The 17,867-nt window shown below is 42.8% G+C and overlaps 1 protein-coding gene across 2 annotated transcripts in view; it reads left to right on the top strand.

The window, feature by feature from the left end:
• The window catches only part of CDH23 (cadherin related 23), a 1,802,240-nt gene that overhangs the window by 739,468 nt on the left and 1,044,905 nt on the right, over window positions 1-17,867 (top strand). For both annotated transcript variants that reach the window (XM_073685852.1, XM_073685853.1), the window contains exon 8: window positions 6,022-6,150. In XM_073685852.1, coding sequence (XP_073541953.1) covers window positions 6,022-6,150 — 129 coding nt within the window. The remainder of the gene's footprint in view (window positions 1-6,021; window positions 6,151-17,867) is intronic.

Genomic DNA, 17,867 nt, shown 5'->3' with positions numbered 1-17,867 from the left:
AAAAAAAACAAGAAATGTTTACTTTTGCGAGGGTATATGAGATCATTTTCATGCATGAATCCCCAAATGTAGTCCCCCATCATGTTTTCATTGTAGTTTCTCTGGTAGCGATGTTCAAAATGTAGGATATCTTGATAAAAGCGCTCTCTTTGCTCCTTTGAATAGGCATCCATGTTCTGTTTGAACCTATCAAGATGGGCATCAAGGATATGTACTTTTAGAGACATCTTCAAGAACATTTTGCTATAGCTTTTCACATGAGTCTCAACCAATGCAACATAGTTTTCAGCTTTATAATTTCCAAGGAAGTCTGTAACTACTTTAACAAAACTTTAACAAAACTGATCCATGCATCTTTCTCCATTTTTTTGTGGAGGTTAGTAAACTCTTTACACTCTATAACTTTCTTGATTTGAGGGCCAACGAAAATGCCAGTGTTAACTTTTGCTTCTGAATGCCCTGGGAGGAGATCTTGTAGATATTTGAATACAACTGATTCCTTGTCCAAAGCTGTGACAAATTGTTTCATAGGGCCCAGTTTGATGTTCAAAGGTGGCATTAGTACCTGTCGAGGGTCTACAAGTGGCTCCCATTTAATGTTGTTATTCCCCACAGAAAACTCAGTACATTCAGGCTAATATTGTCTATGGTAGTGTGCTTTAATGTCCCTGCTATCCCAAAGACAAAAAAAGCATGGAAACTTAGAATACCCTCCTTGAAGACCCATCAAGAATACAACCATTTTGAAATCTCCAAGTAATTCCCAACCATATTCCTCATATTTAAATGCATTTCGCAATCGCTTCACATTTTCATAGTCTTCTTTAATCTTTGCTGTATGGGCAAGGTGAAGAGAAGGATACTTGTTACCATCATCAAGTAATATTGATTTAAGACTCTTTGATGAATTGTCAATGAAGAGGTCCCACTCACTAGGATAAAAAGGAATTCCAAAATTCTGAAACAGACCAGTTATATAATGACAATAGCATAATTCATCTTCACTGATAAAAAATCTGGAAAAAGTGTGATGTCACTTCCTCTGTTCCGACACTTGCACGGTTTCATCTAACAAGTTCCTTTGCTTGAGTCTGGATGTTAAGAGCTCAACATTTGTCTTTGGAAGACCAAGGTCCCTGATCAAATCATTAAGGTCATTTTGGTTTGAAAAGTATTATTTTCTTTCATTGGTTTCATCTGTATCACTGTAATTCTGATTTTCAAAATCTGTCACAATCTCTGAGCTACTACTTTCATCACTAAGTTCATCCATCTATGAATAATTAGGAACAGGAAGTTCAGAGCCATGTGGCACAGGAGCAATGGATGATGGTATGTTTGGACAAATGACTGCAGGTGCATTCTTGCCAGCACATTTTTAGAAGAGTCCATCATGCAGAAGTAAAAGTTCATTAAATGATCAGTGGGTTCTCTCCATATTCTTGAAACGACAAACTTCATAGTCAAAAGTGAAATAGAACACCAAACTTCATTCTCACAAGTGAAATGTGAAGTCCAGGATTTATCCTGATCTCCAACAGGCATCCCAAAGTATGTCTTGTATATTGGCTGGGTGAATTGGGGTGTCTGTCCTGTGGGGTGCGCTTATATAGTGCTGTACAAGCACGCCTGATCTAATAGTATGGGCATCATCAATAGGCTTTAAGCCAGACACTGTGCATCACACGTATCTGTGTAACTGGCGTCCTATGCAAGCTCCATCTGTGTGCATGTATAATACTACACAGCCACCCCCTCCATGAATTGGTAGGTCAGTGAGTGGCTGTTTGTATCAGTATTTTGCACATGTGCTTCCCCCGCCTTTATCATGGGGTCTGCTGCATCCTGCTAGTGCATTGGTAATCTGACCTGGTTTTGGTAAGGCTTTATCTTTTTCTGTGATATTTTTGAAATTTTGTCCCATGTTCGCCATTTTTAATTTTAGTGTTAGGACTGGCAAGTGTGAGGACCCTTGAAGTATGTTTGGATAAATGACTGCATGTGCATTCCTGCTAGCACGTTGTTTAGAAGGGTCCATCATGCAGAAGTAAAAGTTCATGAAGTGATCAGTGGGTTCTCAACATATTCTTGGAACACCAAACTTTATAGTCAAAAGTGAAATAGAACATCAAGCTTCATTCTCACAAGTGTAATGTGGAGTTCAGGATTTGGACTGATCTCCAACAGGCATCCCAAAGTATGTCTTGCACCCTTGACACATCTTAGCTGATGATGAAATGGAGAACTTTTTTCCTCTTGTTTTAATAAATCCTCCACAGATATAACAAAAGGCATCTACTGGATGCTTGCAGCCTCTTGAAGCCATATGTGACTTGAATCAACTGTGAGACAGTTGTAGATAAACTAAACTGAATGATGATGAACTTATGTGCTTCTATAGCTTTGAACAATGGAAAGTTTGGAATCCTGAAGTACTGAACACCTTGCACACTTTGTTTACTATGAAAAGAGAAAACAAATCTTATCAGATGAATTAAACAGATAGTAATGTGTAGTTCATATGAACAATGAAATTAGAATATAGTGGGTGTAACATCCCTGGCGGCGTGCTGGCATGGCTTACCATCTCCCACCATGCAAGACCGCCAACTTACCTACTTCGCACTGTGCTCCTCTACTTGTTGTGTGCATGTCTTTTGTCTGCTAATTTAGGGCGGCGGCGCTCGAACTTCCTGATTCTTAAAATAACATTGCACGCATTCCTAATGAGTCACTGGTTACTTAATACACCTCCACCCAGTGGGAGGTGCTTGAGCAACACTATATTTCAGTGTGTTCTGTGCAACTGTGAGTTGCCAGGTCCTGTCCTGTATCTTGCCTGTTTCTGCCACCCTAGGGGCTGAGTACCCAGGCCCGTTACCTGTACCTGTGACTTCTAGTCTATTTCTGCCACCCTGGGGTCTGAATGCCCAGGCTTGTACCTGTATCTCGTTCCTGTCTAAACTGTGTCCTAGCCGGTTACCTGTTTCTCTATGTCCGATCCTTCTCTTTGCCTACAGTGTCTGTACCATTACCTAACTCCAACTTGTTGTCTCTGTACTTCTGTTTGTGATTTCTGTGTCCACTCGCTACTTCATAGCAAGTACTTTGTGTGTATCTGGCTCTGCTGGTCCTGTTTCCTTGTCTGTTCCATGTGAACAGAGCCCTGTCCCACCTGACCGCTCCTGTGTAATTCCCGCCTGGTCGCTCCTTCGGCATTCCCGCCTGGCCACTCCTGCAGCATTTGCCTGCGGCTCTGCACTGCTTCCTGTCCGTGACTGCAGCTCTGCCCTGCTCTTCTCTGCTTCCCGTCCATGCCTGCGGCTCTGCCCTGATCGTCTCTGCTTCCCGTCCGTGCCTACGGCTCTGCCCTGCTCTGCTCCGTTTCCCGTCAGAACCTGCAGCTCTGCCCTGCTCTGCTCCACTTCCAGTCTACACCTGCAGCTCTGCCCTGCTCTGCTGCGCTTCCTGTCCACACCTGCGGCTCTGCCCTGCTCTGCTCCTTTTCCCATCCGCACCTGCTTCTCTGCTCTGATCCGCTTCCCGTCCGCACCTGCAGCTCTGCTCTGCTCCACTTCCCATCCGCACCTGCGGCTCTGCCCTGCCCTGCTCTGCTTCCCGTCCGCACCTGTGGCTCTGCCCTGCCTTGCTCCGCTTCCCGTCCACACCTGCGGCTCTGCTCCTGTGTCCCAGTCTGTGCTGGTCCCTATCCAGCCTGTCTACCTGCCTGCCTGTATATCAGCCGTGCCCTCCTGTACCTGTCCGTTCCTGCATACACCGATGTGGATCAACAGCTGTGTGACCGGGGTCTGCCCTGGAGTAGCACCTGGGCCACCTCCCTCATCCCTCCTTGGTTCACTGATTCGACTAAGCCGCCGTATGAGCCAGGGTCGGATCTGGCGAGGCCCTAGTCACGCCCCTCCAGGCACTCCTTGGTTCGTGGCCCAGTGGGACCACTAACCACGCTCACACCAAACCATCCGGTCTTGAGCGTAACAGTGGGTTTACAATTGGACTACTTAAGTATCATAATATCAGAAAAGCGAAGTTTCTGGGGTACATCAACTTTTTCCTAAATTAGTAATGCACAATTAAACAGAAAATAACACTTTTAAATCAGGAACAGTTTTTTTTGGTACATAGGATTCTATGATAACTAGAAAATCCCCCTTAGGTCCAGTATATAAAAAATCATCAAAGTTTCATCCAGAAAACTCAGACGTTTTTTTTTTTTCTCAATTGTAATCTGTGTGCAGGCCGTATAAAAGCCTTTTTTTTACAACAGCCATTATTAATAATAAACAAGATCATTTACTGTTTCCTATGTTAAAGAGTTGTAATGTATCCCTAAAAGTCAGATGCTATATTGTAGCTCCTATGGTATCCGATTTTTTTTTTTTTGTGTACCCATAGACTTCAATGGACGAGTCTTGATGATTTACGGAAGAAACTCGTGCATTGTGCAAATTTTTTCATATGCAGATTCGGTCGGTGAAGAAAAATCACTCATTTGCACTTCCCAATTGACTGCGACTGATATTACTCTTCTGTGAACTTACCCTTATAGACCCACAAGCATCTTGAAATTCCATTCCATGTTTGCAGAAATTCAAGTCTTCTCCTTCAAGTCAATCAAGCTGCCAAACAACGAAATAATGCTATTTTTTAAATTCAAGATTACGAACTTGGATTTTCACAATGAGCAGAGTATTCTAAAATTTTAAAAGAGGGTCATTTGAGACACGCCTCTGGTAGAAAAATGGCATCTAGTTTAGCATTCATGTTAGTGGCACATTTTCCTTGTTCTCTGACATTGATAAATCTCATTTTTTCAGTAGGCATTCAAATACAAAACCTACATAGAACTAATGTTTATCACAGCCAGTGGTAAGAAGTCAGGAATATAAATGATCTATCTAATCATTAAATAGAGTACATTTTCCTAGGAGTGCCGTGCATTTCTTTTTTTGCCAATACCATTAGTAGATGAGGCTCTGCTTGTAGGAAGTGTCATGTCTTGACTGGGTCTCCGAGCAAGCACTGGTTGCTACAAGTGATTGCTTGCACCAAGAACAGATTCTCGGTTCATCTGGAACCTGTGATTAAATAGAAATACAGAACACAAATTTACTGTCATTACCTGACACACCAACACAGATATTAAAGGCAATCTTCCATCAGAGCATAACGGTATTTATAGTCATCACATGGCAACTTGCAATGTGTATTTACTGACATTGCCTGGCGAAGAAGAATAGACATTAGGATGACAAGAGATTTCCATTAAAAATAGAGGATATATCTAGTTCATTGCACTTCTATTAATTTTTCAGAGCTTGGAAAATTAACCTATTAGATTACATGAGTTCTAGCCATTGCATTTTAATATCAATTTGAGAAAAGTCTCAAACACAATTAGTACACAGCAGATGATGAATATTAAGTCTTTGCATTTATTACTACAGTATGTATCAACAAAGTGATGTTTCTTAGGGCTCATTCACACGTCTGATTTTTCCACGTTGGAGAGAAATTTACTGATTATTCTGATCAGACTTTAACCAGAGTTTGATCGGAGTGTGGTCCACATGTGATCCATTTTTCTCGTATGTGTATAAAGAAATAGTTTCTCCTCCTTCTCCATTCTTGCAATCTGTGAAAATCAATGAAGATGACATGTGCGTGCAGTCCAATTTTTTCATTGACCCATTGACTTCCATTGTCTAATTATTTATTTATTTAACTGACCCCCAGTTCAAAATCGGACATGTCTTCGTGATTTTCCAAGGACCTATCAGTCAGCAAAAGATCAGAAGCATGTGAAGATGTGAATGGATCATTGTCTTCATAAAAGTGACTTCATGTAGTAGGAGGAGCACAATCCCAGCATGCAGAAGCTAAATAGGATTGCTCAGATAGGTTGTTAGGTTTGCAACAAACTAGTGAAGAAGAGTTTCAAATTTGTCAAAATAAATTCTGTGTAGAGTTCAATTCTTCTACTTTTTTTCTTTTTACTACTAGGATCAAGACAAGACAAAACCCCTTTCAACCCTAGCCAACCTCGCCATTACAATAACTGATATTCAAGACATGGACCCAATTTTCATTAATTTGCCGTATAGCACTAACATATATGAAAACTCTCCTCCGGTAAGTATGCATCAATTGATTTCCTTAGTTATAATAGTTATTGTGAAAACCTATTAAAAAAAATTCTGCAACTTTTATTAGTGTTTGAGTTGTAAAAAATGGACTCTGTCTAATTATTAAACAGCTGGAATAATGCAAATTGGATGCAAATAATGAAAGCACAGAAGGGGGAAGTGGCTGACCACGCTGTCTGTGAAAACATAGAAGCCATGTTCCGTCTCTTCTGACCAGTAATAGGCTTTACACTCACTTCATCAGTCCGTCCATCAGTCATCCAATAGGTTGTGTAGTAAATGCAAGTTATCACCCCTCCATATTATTGTGTATGCTTACATGCTGTGCTCTTCTATCTTCGGGAGTTCCATAGCCAATGAATAAAGTGTTGGTGTATTGGGGTGTGGGTCTATGCAGGAAATTCCAATAAGTTTATTAGTTTCCTATGGCTTGGAATCAATTGAAAGAAATCTATATTGATGCTTTGGTGTCAACCTGGAGAAAACAAAACATTAAATAAAAAAACTACAAATGTCTTACATGCATACGTTTTAATTCTTCTAGATACAGACTTTTATGTCAGGAGACATTAAGAGGGTTTTCATGGCTCAAGAAAAATGTCTGCAGTTACTCTACGTGACTGCAGCTTGTTAAATCATGTCAGTTAGCAATGCACGCACTGTCAGGATTCCACTCTAGATCAACATAATTGGGCACTCTCAGGACCGCAAGTATGCGATTTGCATATTGATGACCAAATGCAGACTAGATTTTCTTCTGCTTCTCTCAGTTGGTCATTGAAAGAAGCACATGAAAATCTACTTGGCGCATAATCACAAGAACAAAGAAAGAAGCGGATAAGTGTCTAGTCGGCACATGACCACAAGAACATTGGAAAAAGCAGATGAAAACAATGGGACAAGCAGGTGATAATCTAGTCAGCACATGACCGGAAGAATGCGATGGAAATAGAGAGTAATCCTGACAGTGTGCACGGGATTCCTCTCGTCAACTGCAGAAATGTATCTTGTGCCCGGAAAACCCTTAAAAAGATTATGCACTATGGCGTTGTTTTGGTTCATACAGTACTGTACTACTTTAGCAATTTAAAAGATTGTTTTTGAAGCAAAAAATTAAATATAATACAAATGGTGCTGTTACTGAGTCATGGCATGACGGCATGTATATATATATATATATATATATATAGTGGCATGTACGGTATATGTATATATACAAGTGTACCTACGGTATAGGCTGCTGCAGATAAACATGTTGTTTAAGCATGTGTGATATGTTCAATAAAATTGACAACTAAGATCTCTGCACTGTAAATATTGAATATGTCCCAATAATGATGCACCTAGCATTCCACACCTTTTTATCTCATCCTGTGTTGCCAATAAATATACATTGGCACACTGTTGGTCCACTTCTTGTTGTTATCCCTATGTTTCAGTTTGGTGGTATACCAATGTAACCACTTTCTCGAAATTCTTCTGATAGTGTCATAACACTACACTATGACCTACTGTATTCTTATTCTTTAGAAAATAGATTAGGGTTACCTCAAGTGTGTCTTATTCAACTTTTATCTTAAACACCTTTCATTAAAATTTAGTTCAAGGTTTGTAGCATCCCACTTCAGAATTAGCCTTTTTTTACTTTTTCCATTCTTTAGTGGATATGCTTAGAACCATATCTTAATCATCTTGCTTTGCACACTTGTGTCCCTTCTGCCAGTGACAAAAATAAGACATGTTTCATATTCATGGTGCTGATCTATGAGGTCATCAATAGTGATGAGTGAGTACCGTAATATTCGTAATCGCTATACTCGTAACGAATACTTTGTAATAATCGCGTATTCGTTCCAAATAGCGAGTACAATGTAAGTCAATGGGAAATGCGAGTAATTTTCTTCTGGACCCTACAAAGGAGTCTGGGAGCCTGAGGAAAAGGCTGAAATGGATGGGAAAGTGATGAGCCTGGAGAATATGCCTGCATGCATTTCTAACTCACTTATAGTTTCTGGGAATAAGTTTGTCGCAGTATTATGCCACTTTTACAGACATACAAGAACAACTACCAAACCTAACCTAAATTGAATTTAACAGGCCAAAAAGGTTAAGAAACAGTTTTTTTCCTGCATAAACACTTGTATATAAGGCTAAATAAACCAGACAAACCAAAAAATATCCCTTTTAAAAAAATATCCCTTTTAACGTTTGTTCATACATACTGTTGTTGCTTTTTTTATACCTTTTACAATTGGGAGGGCCCTGACTTATACATTTTGGAGGTCCCTCTGTCATACATCATTTTTAGTTCGCTATTCCCCAGCACTTTACAAGCACAGCTAGCACAAGCCGTTTACAATGTGCCCATTGTAGCGTTGGGCTTGACCCTCCTCCTCCTAAGGTCCTCAGGTATGGCTGAACTCTGTTAACAGGAAAAATAAAGCAACACTAGTCAACTGGATGACGAGCTCAAATATATCACTTGTGCAAGTCAATACACAAAGGATATATGGTGCCCCCATCCAGGATGGTTGGAGAAGCTTCTCCAAATGGCTCAGAGATTTTGATTGTCAATATTCCCCAGATTATATAGCAAGAGAAGACTCCTTGATAGTGTACTACTTAGTCCAGTGCAGAATGTGCATCGTATTTCCAAAAATTACTCCTGGGGGCTGCGTCATAGGTGCAGGAAGATTCCATGACAAGGGCCTCCCTTGACAAATCTTATCTCTGATGGAGTACTGTAGTAGTTGTGGCCCTCAATTCATCAGTCAGTCATCAACAGTCAGTGTAAGTTTCTATTGAATATGTATCCCCTATCTCAGTCACAATGTGGCACAAGCCATGCATGTTTTTTAGCCAAATAGGGTGACTGACAATACATTTCTATGTATCCCCTATCTCAGTCACAATGTGACACAACCTGTCACAAGGGACTCCAATGACAAATATTAGTTTGGTAGGACCACTGTACATTCCAGACTTGTCCACTGCACAATGTGTATAGGGTTTGTAAGAATTAGCCCTATGGGCTGAGTCATGGTTGACGCAGGAAGCCACCATCTCTTGGTTGACGCAGGAAGCCACCATCCCTAGGGCCTCCAATCACAAATAGTAGTTAGGCTGGAGTATGAATACTGTACTGGTTTGTCCACTGCACAATGTGCATAGGGTTTGAAAAAATTAGCGCTATGGGCTGAGTCATGGTTGACTCACTATTTTGACTGTGACAGCTAGCTTGGCTTGTGCCATCAATATCTGAAAATCTGTCAACAAAACCCAAAATGACAAAAAAGCCTGTTGTTAAGGAACGTGGACGTGGTGTTGTCAGTGGTGCGTGAAAAGGCACTCAGTCTGTGTCAGGTCAGAAGTAGCTTGATGCATCCACTATGTTCCTGGGAAAATTTCCCAGTCTGGAACGTAAACATGTGTGGAAACCAGAAGAGCGAAAGCACATTCTGTCTTGAATAGCAGACAAGGCCTCTACGCATTTGTCAAGCAGCAACAAATCTTCCACTACCACACAGTCTACTGTCAATACACAGAAGGCTGGCCCATCCAATCCTGAAGCTGGTTCTCCTTCCTCCCACCATTCAGTCACAGGAGACATATGACCCCAAGCTTGGCCACTCCGAGAAACTGTTTGGTACGTATCCTTTGGTTGGCTCTGGCCTATCACCGTGCAGCATTGAAGAGGGACAAGAGGAGGTGGAGTGCGTTGATGTTCAAGTAATTGAGGACCTACGGCCAAAAGAAAGCTACTTGGAGGAATGTCATTTACTGTCTCCAGAGGTGAAGGCTGATGATGATGAGACACAGTTGCCATCAGGTCAGCCTACAATGTCAATTGGGAAGGTGGATGAGGTGGAAGATGAGGTGGTCAGTGATGAGTCCACTGATCCAACCTGGACTGTTGGCACGCATAGCCATGACAGCAACACAGAGGAAGATGGATATGTAGCACCAACACAGGCACCAAGGGGTCGTGGTTTGCCCAGAGTGAGAACTATGTCAACTGTTCCCAAGAGCACCCCCGTTGTGTGCCAAGTCAGGGCAAGGGGGCTTTCAGCTGCTGTGTGGAATTTTTTTTCTGAAAGTCCTTCAGAGAAAAACATTGTAGTCTATAGCATCTGCTATACCAAGTTGAGCAGAGGCCAGGGCAAAGGCAACCTGAGCGCCACCAGTATGTGAAAACACATGGCAGCCAAGCACCCCAGTAGGTGGGTGGAACACCAGGGTCAAACCAATGCCATTTCGCCTGGGCTATGTCCTTCAGAATCTGCTGTTCAGGAAGCAGGCACTCATACCTCCTGCCCACAAGCTGCGGTTGCTCACACACAACAAACATCAACCACATCCACTTCCTTGTCCCAGCGAAGCGTCCAATTGTTCGTGCCTGAGAGCTTGGAAAGAAAGCGTAAATACCCAGCCATGCACTCACAGGCACAAATACTAAACTCGCACATTGCCAAATTGCTAGCTGTGGAGATGTTGCCGTTTAGGCTTGTGGTAACACAGTCTTTCTGTGGTCTCTTGGCTGTGGCTGCCCCACTATACAGTGTTCCCAGCCGCCACTATTTTGCCCGGTGTGCTGTCCCTGTGTTACACAAGCACATGTTAAACAATCTGAACCATGCTCTCACCAATGCCGTAACCGGGAAGTTCCACCTAACAACAGACAACTGTACAAGTTGTTGTGGACAGAGACGATACATTTCTGTCACGGCACACTGGGTGAACCTGGTGGAGGGTGGGACAAAGGCACAAATTGGAACACCACACATCCTACCCACACCAAGAATAGCAGGCCCAACTTCTGTCAGGGTTTCTGCCTCTTCATATTCCACTTCCTTTCTCCCCTCCTCCTGCTCCTCATCTTCTGCTGAATTACCCTCCCCATCACTGCCAAGCTGGGACCTGTGCAGCAGCACATTGGCAAAGCGGCAACACGCTCTGCTGAAGCTGATCTGTTTAGGTCAGAAAGCTCACACTGCAGCAGAGCTGTGGCAAGTTTTAAAACAACAGACCGATCAGTGGCTCTCCCCTCTGCACCTCTAACCCGGTCTGGTCGTCAGCAATAATGGGCATAACCTGCTGGTGGCTTTAAAGGTTGGCCAGCTGATACACGTGCCATGCATGGCTCACGTGCTGAACCTAGTTGTTGAGAAGTTTCTGAAAACTTACTGTGACTTGCCTACCTACTTGAGAAGGTGCGCCATATTAGCGCCCATTTCCACCATTCCTCTACCGCTTTTGCTGCTCTTGCAGCGCTGCAAAAGCGCTTGAGTTTGTCAAGTCACTGACTCATTTGCAACCTGCCCACGCGGTGGAACTCAACCTATCATATGTTGGCGAGGATTAGTAAACAGCAGAGGGCAGTAGCTGAATACCAGCTTCAACATGCCTGTCAGACTGATAGTCAGCCACCACACATAACAACTGTCGAGTGGGTGTGGATCGCTGACATTTGTGAGGTTCTTGAGAACTTTTGAGTACTGCACCAACCTCGTGAGCGGTGATCAGGCTATTATCAGCGTAACCATCCCGCTGCTGTGTCTCTAGAAACAATCACTGCATAATCTCAAAGAGGTTGCTTTGAGTGCCCAGCATGTTGGCATGGAGCCAGATTTCCCAATGGGTGATAATACCCAGCCCAGCCAATATTCTGAGGCAACATTGAATGATGAGGAAGAAGATGATGAGGAGGGAGAGGACTTTTTTTTCTGTGCTACCGAGGGGACGCGTAATGCTACAGAGGGGACACCCAACCCAAGCTTCATGTCTGTCCAGTCTGGAGGGGCTGGAGAGGAGGAGACGGAGGCTAGTCAGCTTGAGGAGAGGATGGGTACTGTTTCTACTGTTGGGGACCCAGAACATTTGCCTTTTTACAGCTTGGCCCACATGTCACAGTTCATGTGTAAGTGTCTGTGGCAAGACCCTCGCGTGATACACATTTTATTCAACAATAATAATAATTTTTATTTATATAGCGCCAACATATTCTGCAGCACTTTACAATTAAGCGGGGTAATGTACATACAATAAATTCAATACAAGGTGTGAGGCACTGACCGGGATCATATACAAGGGACGTTATATATCCCCCAGAATGTTTACAGAGACCTATTAAATCCATTGGAGTGCATTGCAGTCACAAACTCACCTGCAGCTGCAATGCAGGAATGAAGGTGAGCATTGACCTGGTCAGGCTATCAAGCTAAAGCCGATTAGAAAAACCCGGCAGGAAGGCAGTGGGTCGGCCTCTTCCCTCCAACTCGGGTTTTCCAGTGGCTCTTGCCACAGGTCCTTTAAAAACCCTGCATTAAGGAGTAGTGTTGTTCAGTATTGGGACCTGCTAGAAACATAGCAGGAAGGCTCGGCGGGCCTGTGTGTAGCTGAACCCACGCCTGGGAAGGCTCTGCAACCGTCAGGCTCTGAGCGGCCCGGCACGGCCGTTGCCCATGGCAACCGTTGTTTAAAGACTCATGTTAATCCGGCTGCGAACCGGAGGACTTTTCTGTTTACCCGTGAGTTGCTGAATAAAGCTGTTTATGTTGGACTTGCTTGGGTCACTGCCTCAGTTACTGCATGGTGTGAACACCGCCGCCTTACAAAGGTAAGACAGTTTAAACAGTTGCATTAGGAATGAGGTCCCTGCTCGCAAGCTTACATTCTACAAGGAAATGGCTGGACACAATAGGTGAAAAGTGCTTGTTATTTCAGGCCTGGCAATTATAATAAGTAGGGATTTTCATATAAATCTGCATGATCCGGTCATCAGCCAGTATGCTTAAGTGCAATAATCAAGTATTGAGTGCAGTTATTGTGTGCATGGAGGGTGTGGAGACAGATGAATAGTAGGGTGCAGATTCTGAATAATATTTAGAAGGAGGGAACAGGGGAAAGTTAGTTTACTGAGTAGTTGAGGTGATAAGCTTGTTTAAAGAGATGGGTTTTTAAAGCGCACTTGAAGATGTGGGGCAAGGCATCAGTCGGATCGACTGGGGTAGAGCATTCCAGAGAACTGGTACAGCACAAGAGAAATCTTGGAGACGGAGGTGCGAGGTTCGGATTATGGGGGATGTTAGTCTTGGGTCATTTGTAGAACACAGGGCACGTGTAGGGCGATAGACAGAGATGAGAGAGGAGATATAAGGTGGTGCAGAACTGTGTAGAGCTTTGTGTGTGAGAGTGATGAGTTTATATTGGACCCTGTAGCGAATGGGCAACCAGTGTTATGACTGGCACAAGATGGAGGCATTGGTGAAGCGGCTGGACAGAAATACGACCCTGGCTGCCACATTCAGGACGGATTGGAGAGGAGAAAGTTTGGTAAGAGGGAAACCGATCAGAAGAGAGTTGCAGTAGTCCAGACTAGAGATGAGCGTTGTTCTACTCGAACTGTTCGCCAATCTCAAATTCGAGCTGTTTTGGGCGGTGTTCGAGCCGGTCGGCGAACACGAACAATTTGAGAAAAATTCGGCTGTTCGAGGTTATGTTCGATAACTGTTCGTGCACCAAAATCATAACTGGATTTTTTCTCAGTAATGATGAAAATTAATGTTAATACGCAGTTTGAGTGTACAGCGGGGCGGGGGGAGGGGCAGGGGATGGATCTCTGCAGGAACAATGAAGATCTCCATTTTTTTTTCGCTTTCCCGCATTTGCAGTGGGGAGGTGCAATCTGTCAGCCTATCAGCAGCGCACACACGGAGCGAAGTGCTTTTTTTCACACAAGCAAGGGCATGTGTGATTGGCAGTGTATGTCACATGTCCTTGCCCTATAAGACCAAGCCATTTTCCCCGTCGCCACCATTTTCTCACTGCTGCAGCTGCGTGTTAGACGGCACCGCTGTTGCTGTGTGCGCTATACCTTGTTAATTTCAAGCCAATTTTCGCACAAATATACAGATAGCTTGGGAGTAGGGAATAGTTGTGATTGCAGTCCTTTTAAGGACTAGGTTACAGCATTTCCTACGACTTTTATCAGGCAGGTCTGTGCTCTTAAATAGATAGATTGTGGGAGTAAAGACTAATTGTAATTGGAGTCCTTTTCAGGACTAGGTTACATCAGTTCCTATCAGTTTTTGCCAGGCAGGTCTGTGCCAGTGCTGTGCAAGTTTTTTTCACAGCATTTGGCTGAATCTAGCAAAGCTAATCCTTTTTGGCCTATTGCAGAGTGTGTTAGTCAGTGGAGTAGCCTATCTGTGTTGCAAGATATACCACCTGTGTATAGAATACCAATTTTTTTACTGCACCTAGTGAAGTAAAATCTTTTGGGCATAGCATCATTCTATTAGTCCATCTATACTGACCTCCATCAGGTTGCAAACTGAATATAATTTTTTTCTGCATCTAGCTCTGAAAAAATATTTGGGCTTCTAGCAGTGTGTGGGACTTGGTCTATTAGTCCATCTATACTGACCTCCATCAGGATGCAAATTAAAAATAATTTTTTTCTTCATTTAGCTCTGAAAAAATATTTGGGCTTCTAGCAGTGTGTGGGACTTGTTCTATTAGTCCTTCTATACTGACCTCCAGCAGGTTGCAAATTGAATATAATTTTTTTCTGCATCTAGCTCTGAAAAAATATTTGGGCTTCTAGCGGTGTGTGGGACTTGGTCTATTAGTCCATCTATACTGACCTCCATCAGGTTGCAAATTAAAAATAATTTTTTTCTGCATCTAGCTCTGAAAAAATATTTGGGCTTCTAGCAGTGTGTGGGACTTGGTCTATTAGTCCATCTATACTGACCTCCATCAGGTTGCAAATTAAAAATAATTTTTTTCTTCATTTATCTCTGAAAAAATATTTGGGCTTCTAGCAGCGTGTGGGACTTGTTCTATTAGTCCATCTATACTGACCTCCATCAGGTTGCAAATTAAAAATAATTTTTTTCTGCATCTAGCTCTGAAAAAATATTTGGGCTTCTAGCAGTGTGTGGGACTTGGTCTATTAGTCCATCTATACTGACCTCCATCAGGTTGCAAATTAAAAATAATTTTTTTCTGCATCTAGCTCTGAAAAAATATTTGGGCTTCTAGCAGTGTGTGGGACTTGGTCTATTAGTCCATCTATACTGACCTCCATCAGGTTGCAAATTGAATAAAAAAAATTTCTGCATCTAGCTCTGAAAAAATATTTGGGCTTCTAGCGGTGTGTGGGACTTGGTCTATTAGTCCATCTATACTGACCTCCATCAGGTTGCAAATTAAAAATAATTTTTTTCTGCATCTAGCTCTGAAAAAATATTTGGGCTTCTAGCAGTGTGTGGGACTTGGTCTATTAGTCCATCTATACTGACCTCCATCAGGTTGCAAATTAAAAATAATTTTTTTCTTCATTTAGCTCTGAAAAAATATTTGGGCTTCTAGCAGTGTGTGGGACTTGTTCTATTAGTCCTTCTATACTGACGTCCAGCAGGTTGCAAATTGAATATAATTTTTTTCTGCATCTAGCTCTGAAAAAATATTTGGGCTTCTAGCGGTGTGTGGGACTTGGTCTATTAGTCCATCTATACTGACCTCCATCAGGTTGCAAATTAAAAATAATTTTTTTCTGCATCTAGCTCTGAAAAAATATTTGGGCTTCTAGCAGTGTGTGGGACTTGGTCTATTAGTCCATCTATACTGACCTCCATCAGGTTGCAAATTAAAAATAATTTTTTTCTGCATCTAGCTCTGAAAAAATATTTGGGCTTCTAGCAGTGTGTGGGACTTGGTCTATTAGTCTATCTATACTGACCTCCATCAGGTTGCAAATTAAAAATAATTTTTTTCTTCATTTAGCTCTGAAAAAATATTTGGGCTTCTAGCAGTGTGTGGGACTTGTTCTATTAGTCCTTCTATACTGACCTCCAGCAGGTTGCAAATTGAATATAATTTTTTTCTGCATCTAGCTCTGAAAAAATATTTGGGCTTCTAGCGGTGTGTGGGACTTGGTCTATTAGTCCATCTATACTGACCTCCATCAGGTTGCAAATTAAAAATAATTTTTTTCTGCATCTAGCTCTGAAAAAATATTTGGGCTTCTAGCGGTGTGTGGGACTTGGTCTATTAGTCCATCTATACTGACCTCCATCAGGTTGCAAAGTAAAAATAATTTTTTTCTGCATCTAGCTCTGAAAAAATATTTGGGCTTCTAGCAGTGTGTGGGACTTGGTCTATTAGTCCATCTATACTGACCTCCATCAGGTTGCAAATTGAATAAAAAAATTTTCTGCATCTAGCTCTGAAAAAATATTTGGGCTTCTAGCGGTGTGTGGGACTTGGTCTATTAGTCCATCTATACTGACCTCCATCAGGTTGCAAATTAAAAATAATTTTTTTCTGCATCTAACCCAGCCAATAGTTTTGGCCTAATACCACAGTTTGGCCACTCAGCTCTGCTCGGTTACCATCCATTGTTTTTTTGTGCAAACAACTCCAGAGTTGTGAATTAGTTAACCACCAAAATGAGTGGAAAAAGGCCTGCTGCTGGTGGAAAGGGGAATAGGCGTGTTGGGAAGGGGAAAAAAAGGTTGTGTCCGTGGGGTAGGTGCAGAAGAAAGACCATCTTCCAGCCAAACTAAAATGTCTACTTCTTTTAGCGGACAATGTGATAAGATCCCTTTCTTACGGCCACGCCAATCGCTACAAATTCCAGATGAGGCACAAAAACAGCAGGTGCTTCAACGGATATCAAGTGCTCCTTTAAGTGGGCTCTCCTCCACATCAACTTCAACATCACAAATACTCCAGTCCTCAAAGGTGTCACCCAAATCGCACTTGCTTCCTCACAGCTCCCAAATCTCCAGCTGCCCGTCTGAGTATGAGGTAGAACAGATGGTTGAGTCTGCAGAGCTGTTTACTCATACTATAGCCTGGGAATCAGAGGTCGACTCCAGCGCTTCTGTGAATCCAGACGAGGAAATGATCTGCACTGATGCCCAGAATCTTTATGAGTCGGATCCAGGACCAGACGCAGAAGGTTCTGACCATAATGTAGACCCTCATTCCCAAACTGTAACTCCTGTTGGTGGAGACAATGAGGAAGACGATGATAAGACTCAAATACCTGATTGGAGCGACAACTTTAGTTTTTTGTCAGGGCAGGAACAGGTTGGCTCTGAGGACGACGGGTGTGATAACGCACAGGGTGATGATGATGAGGTCGGAGATCCCACTTACTGTCAACCCACAGTCAGCCAAGAGATGAGGTCAGCAGAGGAGGTGGAGGAAGATGCTAGTGACGACGAGGTCAGGTTGCGCCTTCCTGGACAGAGACGTAGTACTGGAAGCACGTCAACAACTGCATCCTCAAACACAACTCTGCCTCTCACCACAAGTCGTGGTGGCTCTTCAGGTCGCATGGGTGCTAAGCCTTGCATAGCCTGGGCATTTTTTCAGATCGATAAAGATGACCCAACTCGTGTTATCTGTAACATTTGTCAGCAAAAGCTAAGTAGAGGCCAAAAAATACATAGTTTGAGTACTTCATGCATGAACCGGCACATGGACATGAAGCATAAGTTGCAGTGGGAAGCTCAGTGTGCTACAATGCGGTCTAGCCGGCCGGGCCAACCACCGTCTGCCATATCTTGTGCATCCGCGGCCTCTTCATCCTCTGTGACTGGGGGGACAGCAGTCACACCTGTTTTGGGGCGCAGACCTGCCACCTCTTTACCCGCAACAGCCAGCGTGATTGGCAGGTCATCATTTTCT

The sequence above is a fragment of the Phyllobates terribilis genome, unplaced genomic scaffold, assembly GCF_046119375.1.
Source record: "Phyllobates terribilis strain yellow unplaced genomic scaffold, ASM4611937v1 Scaffold_5__5_contigs__length_657084704, whole genome shotgun sequence".
NCBI classification, from domain to species: domain Eukaryota; kingdom Metazoa; phylum Chordata; class Amphibia; order Anura; family Dendrobatidae; genus Phyllobates; species Phyllobates terribilis.
This window is presented reverse-complemented; position numbering and strand designations above follow the sequence as displayed.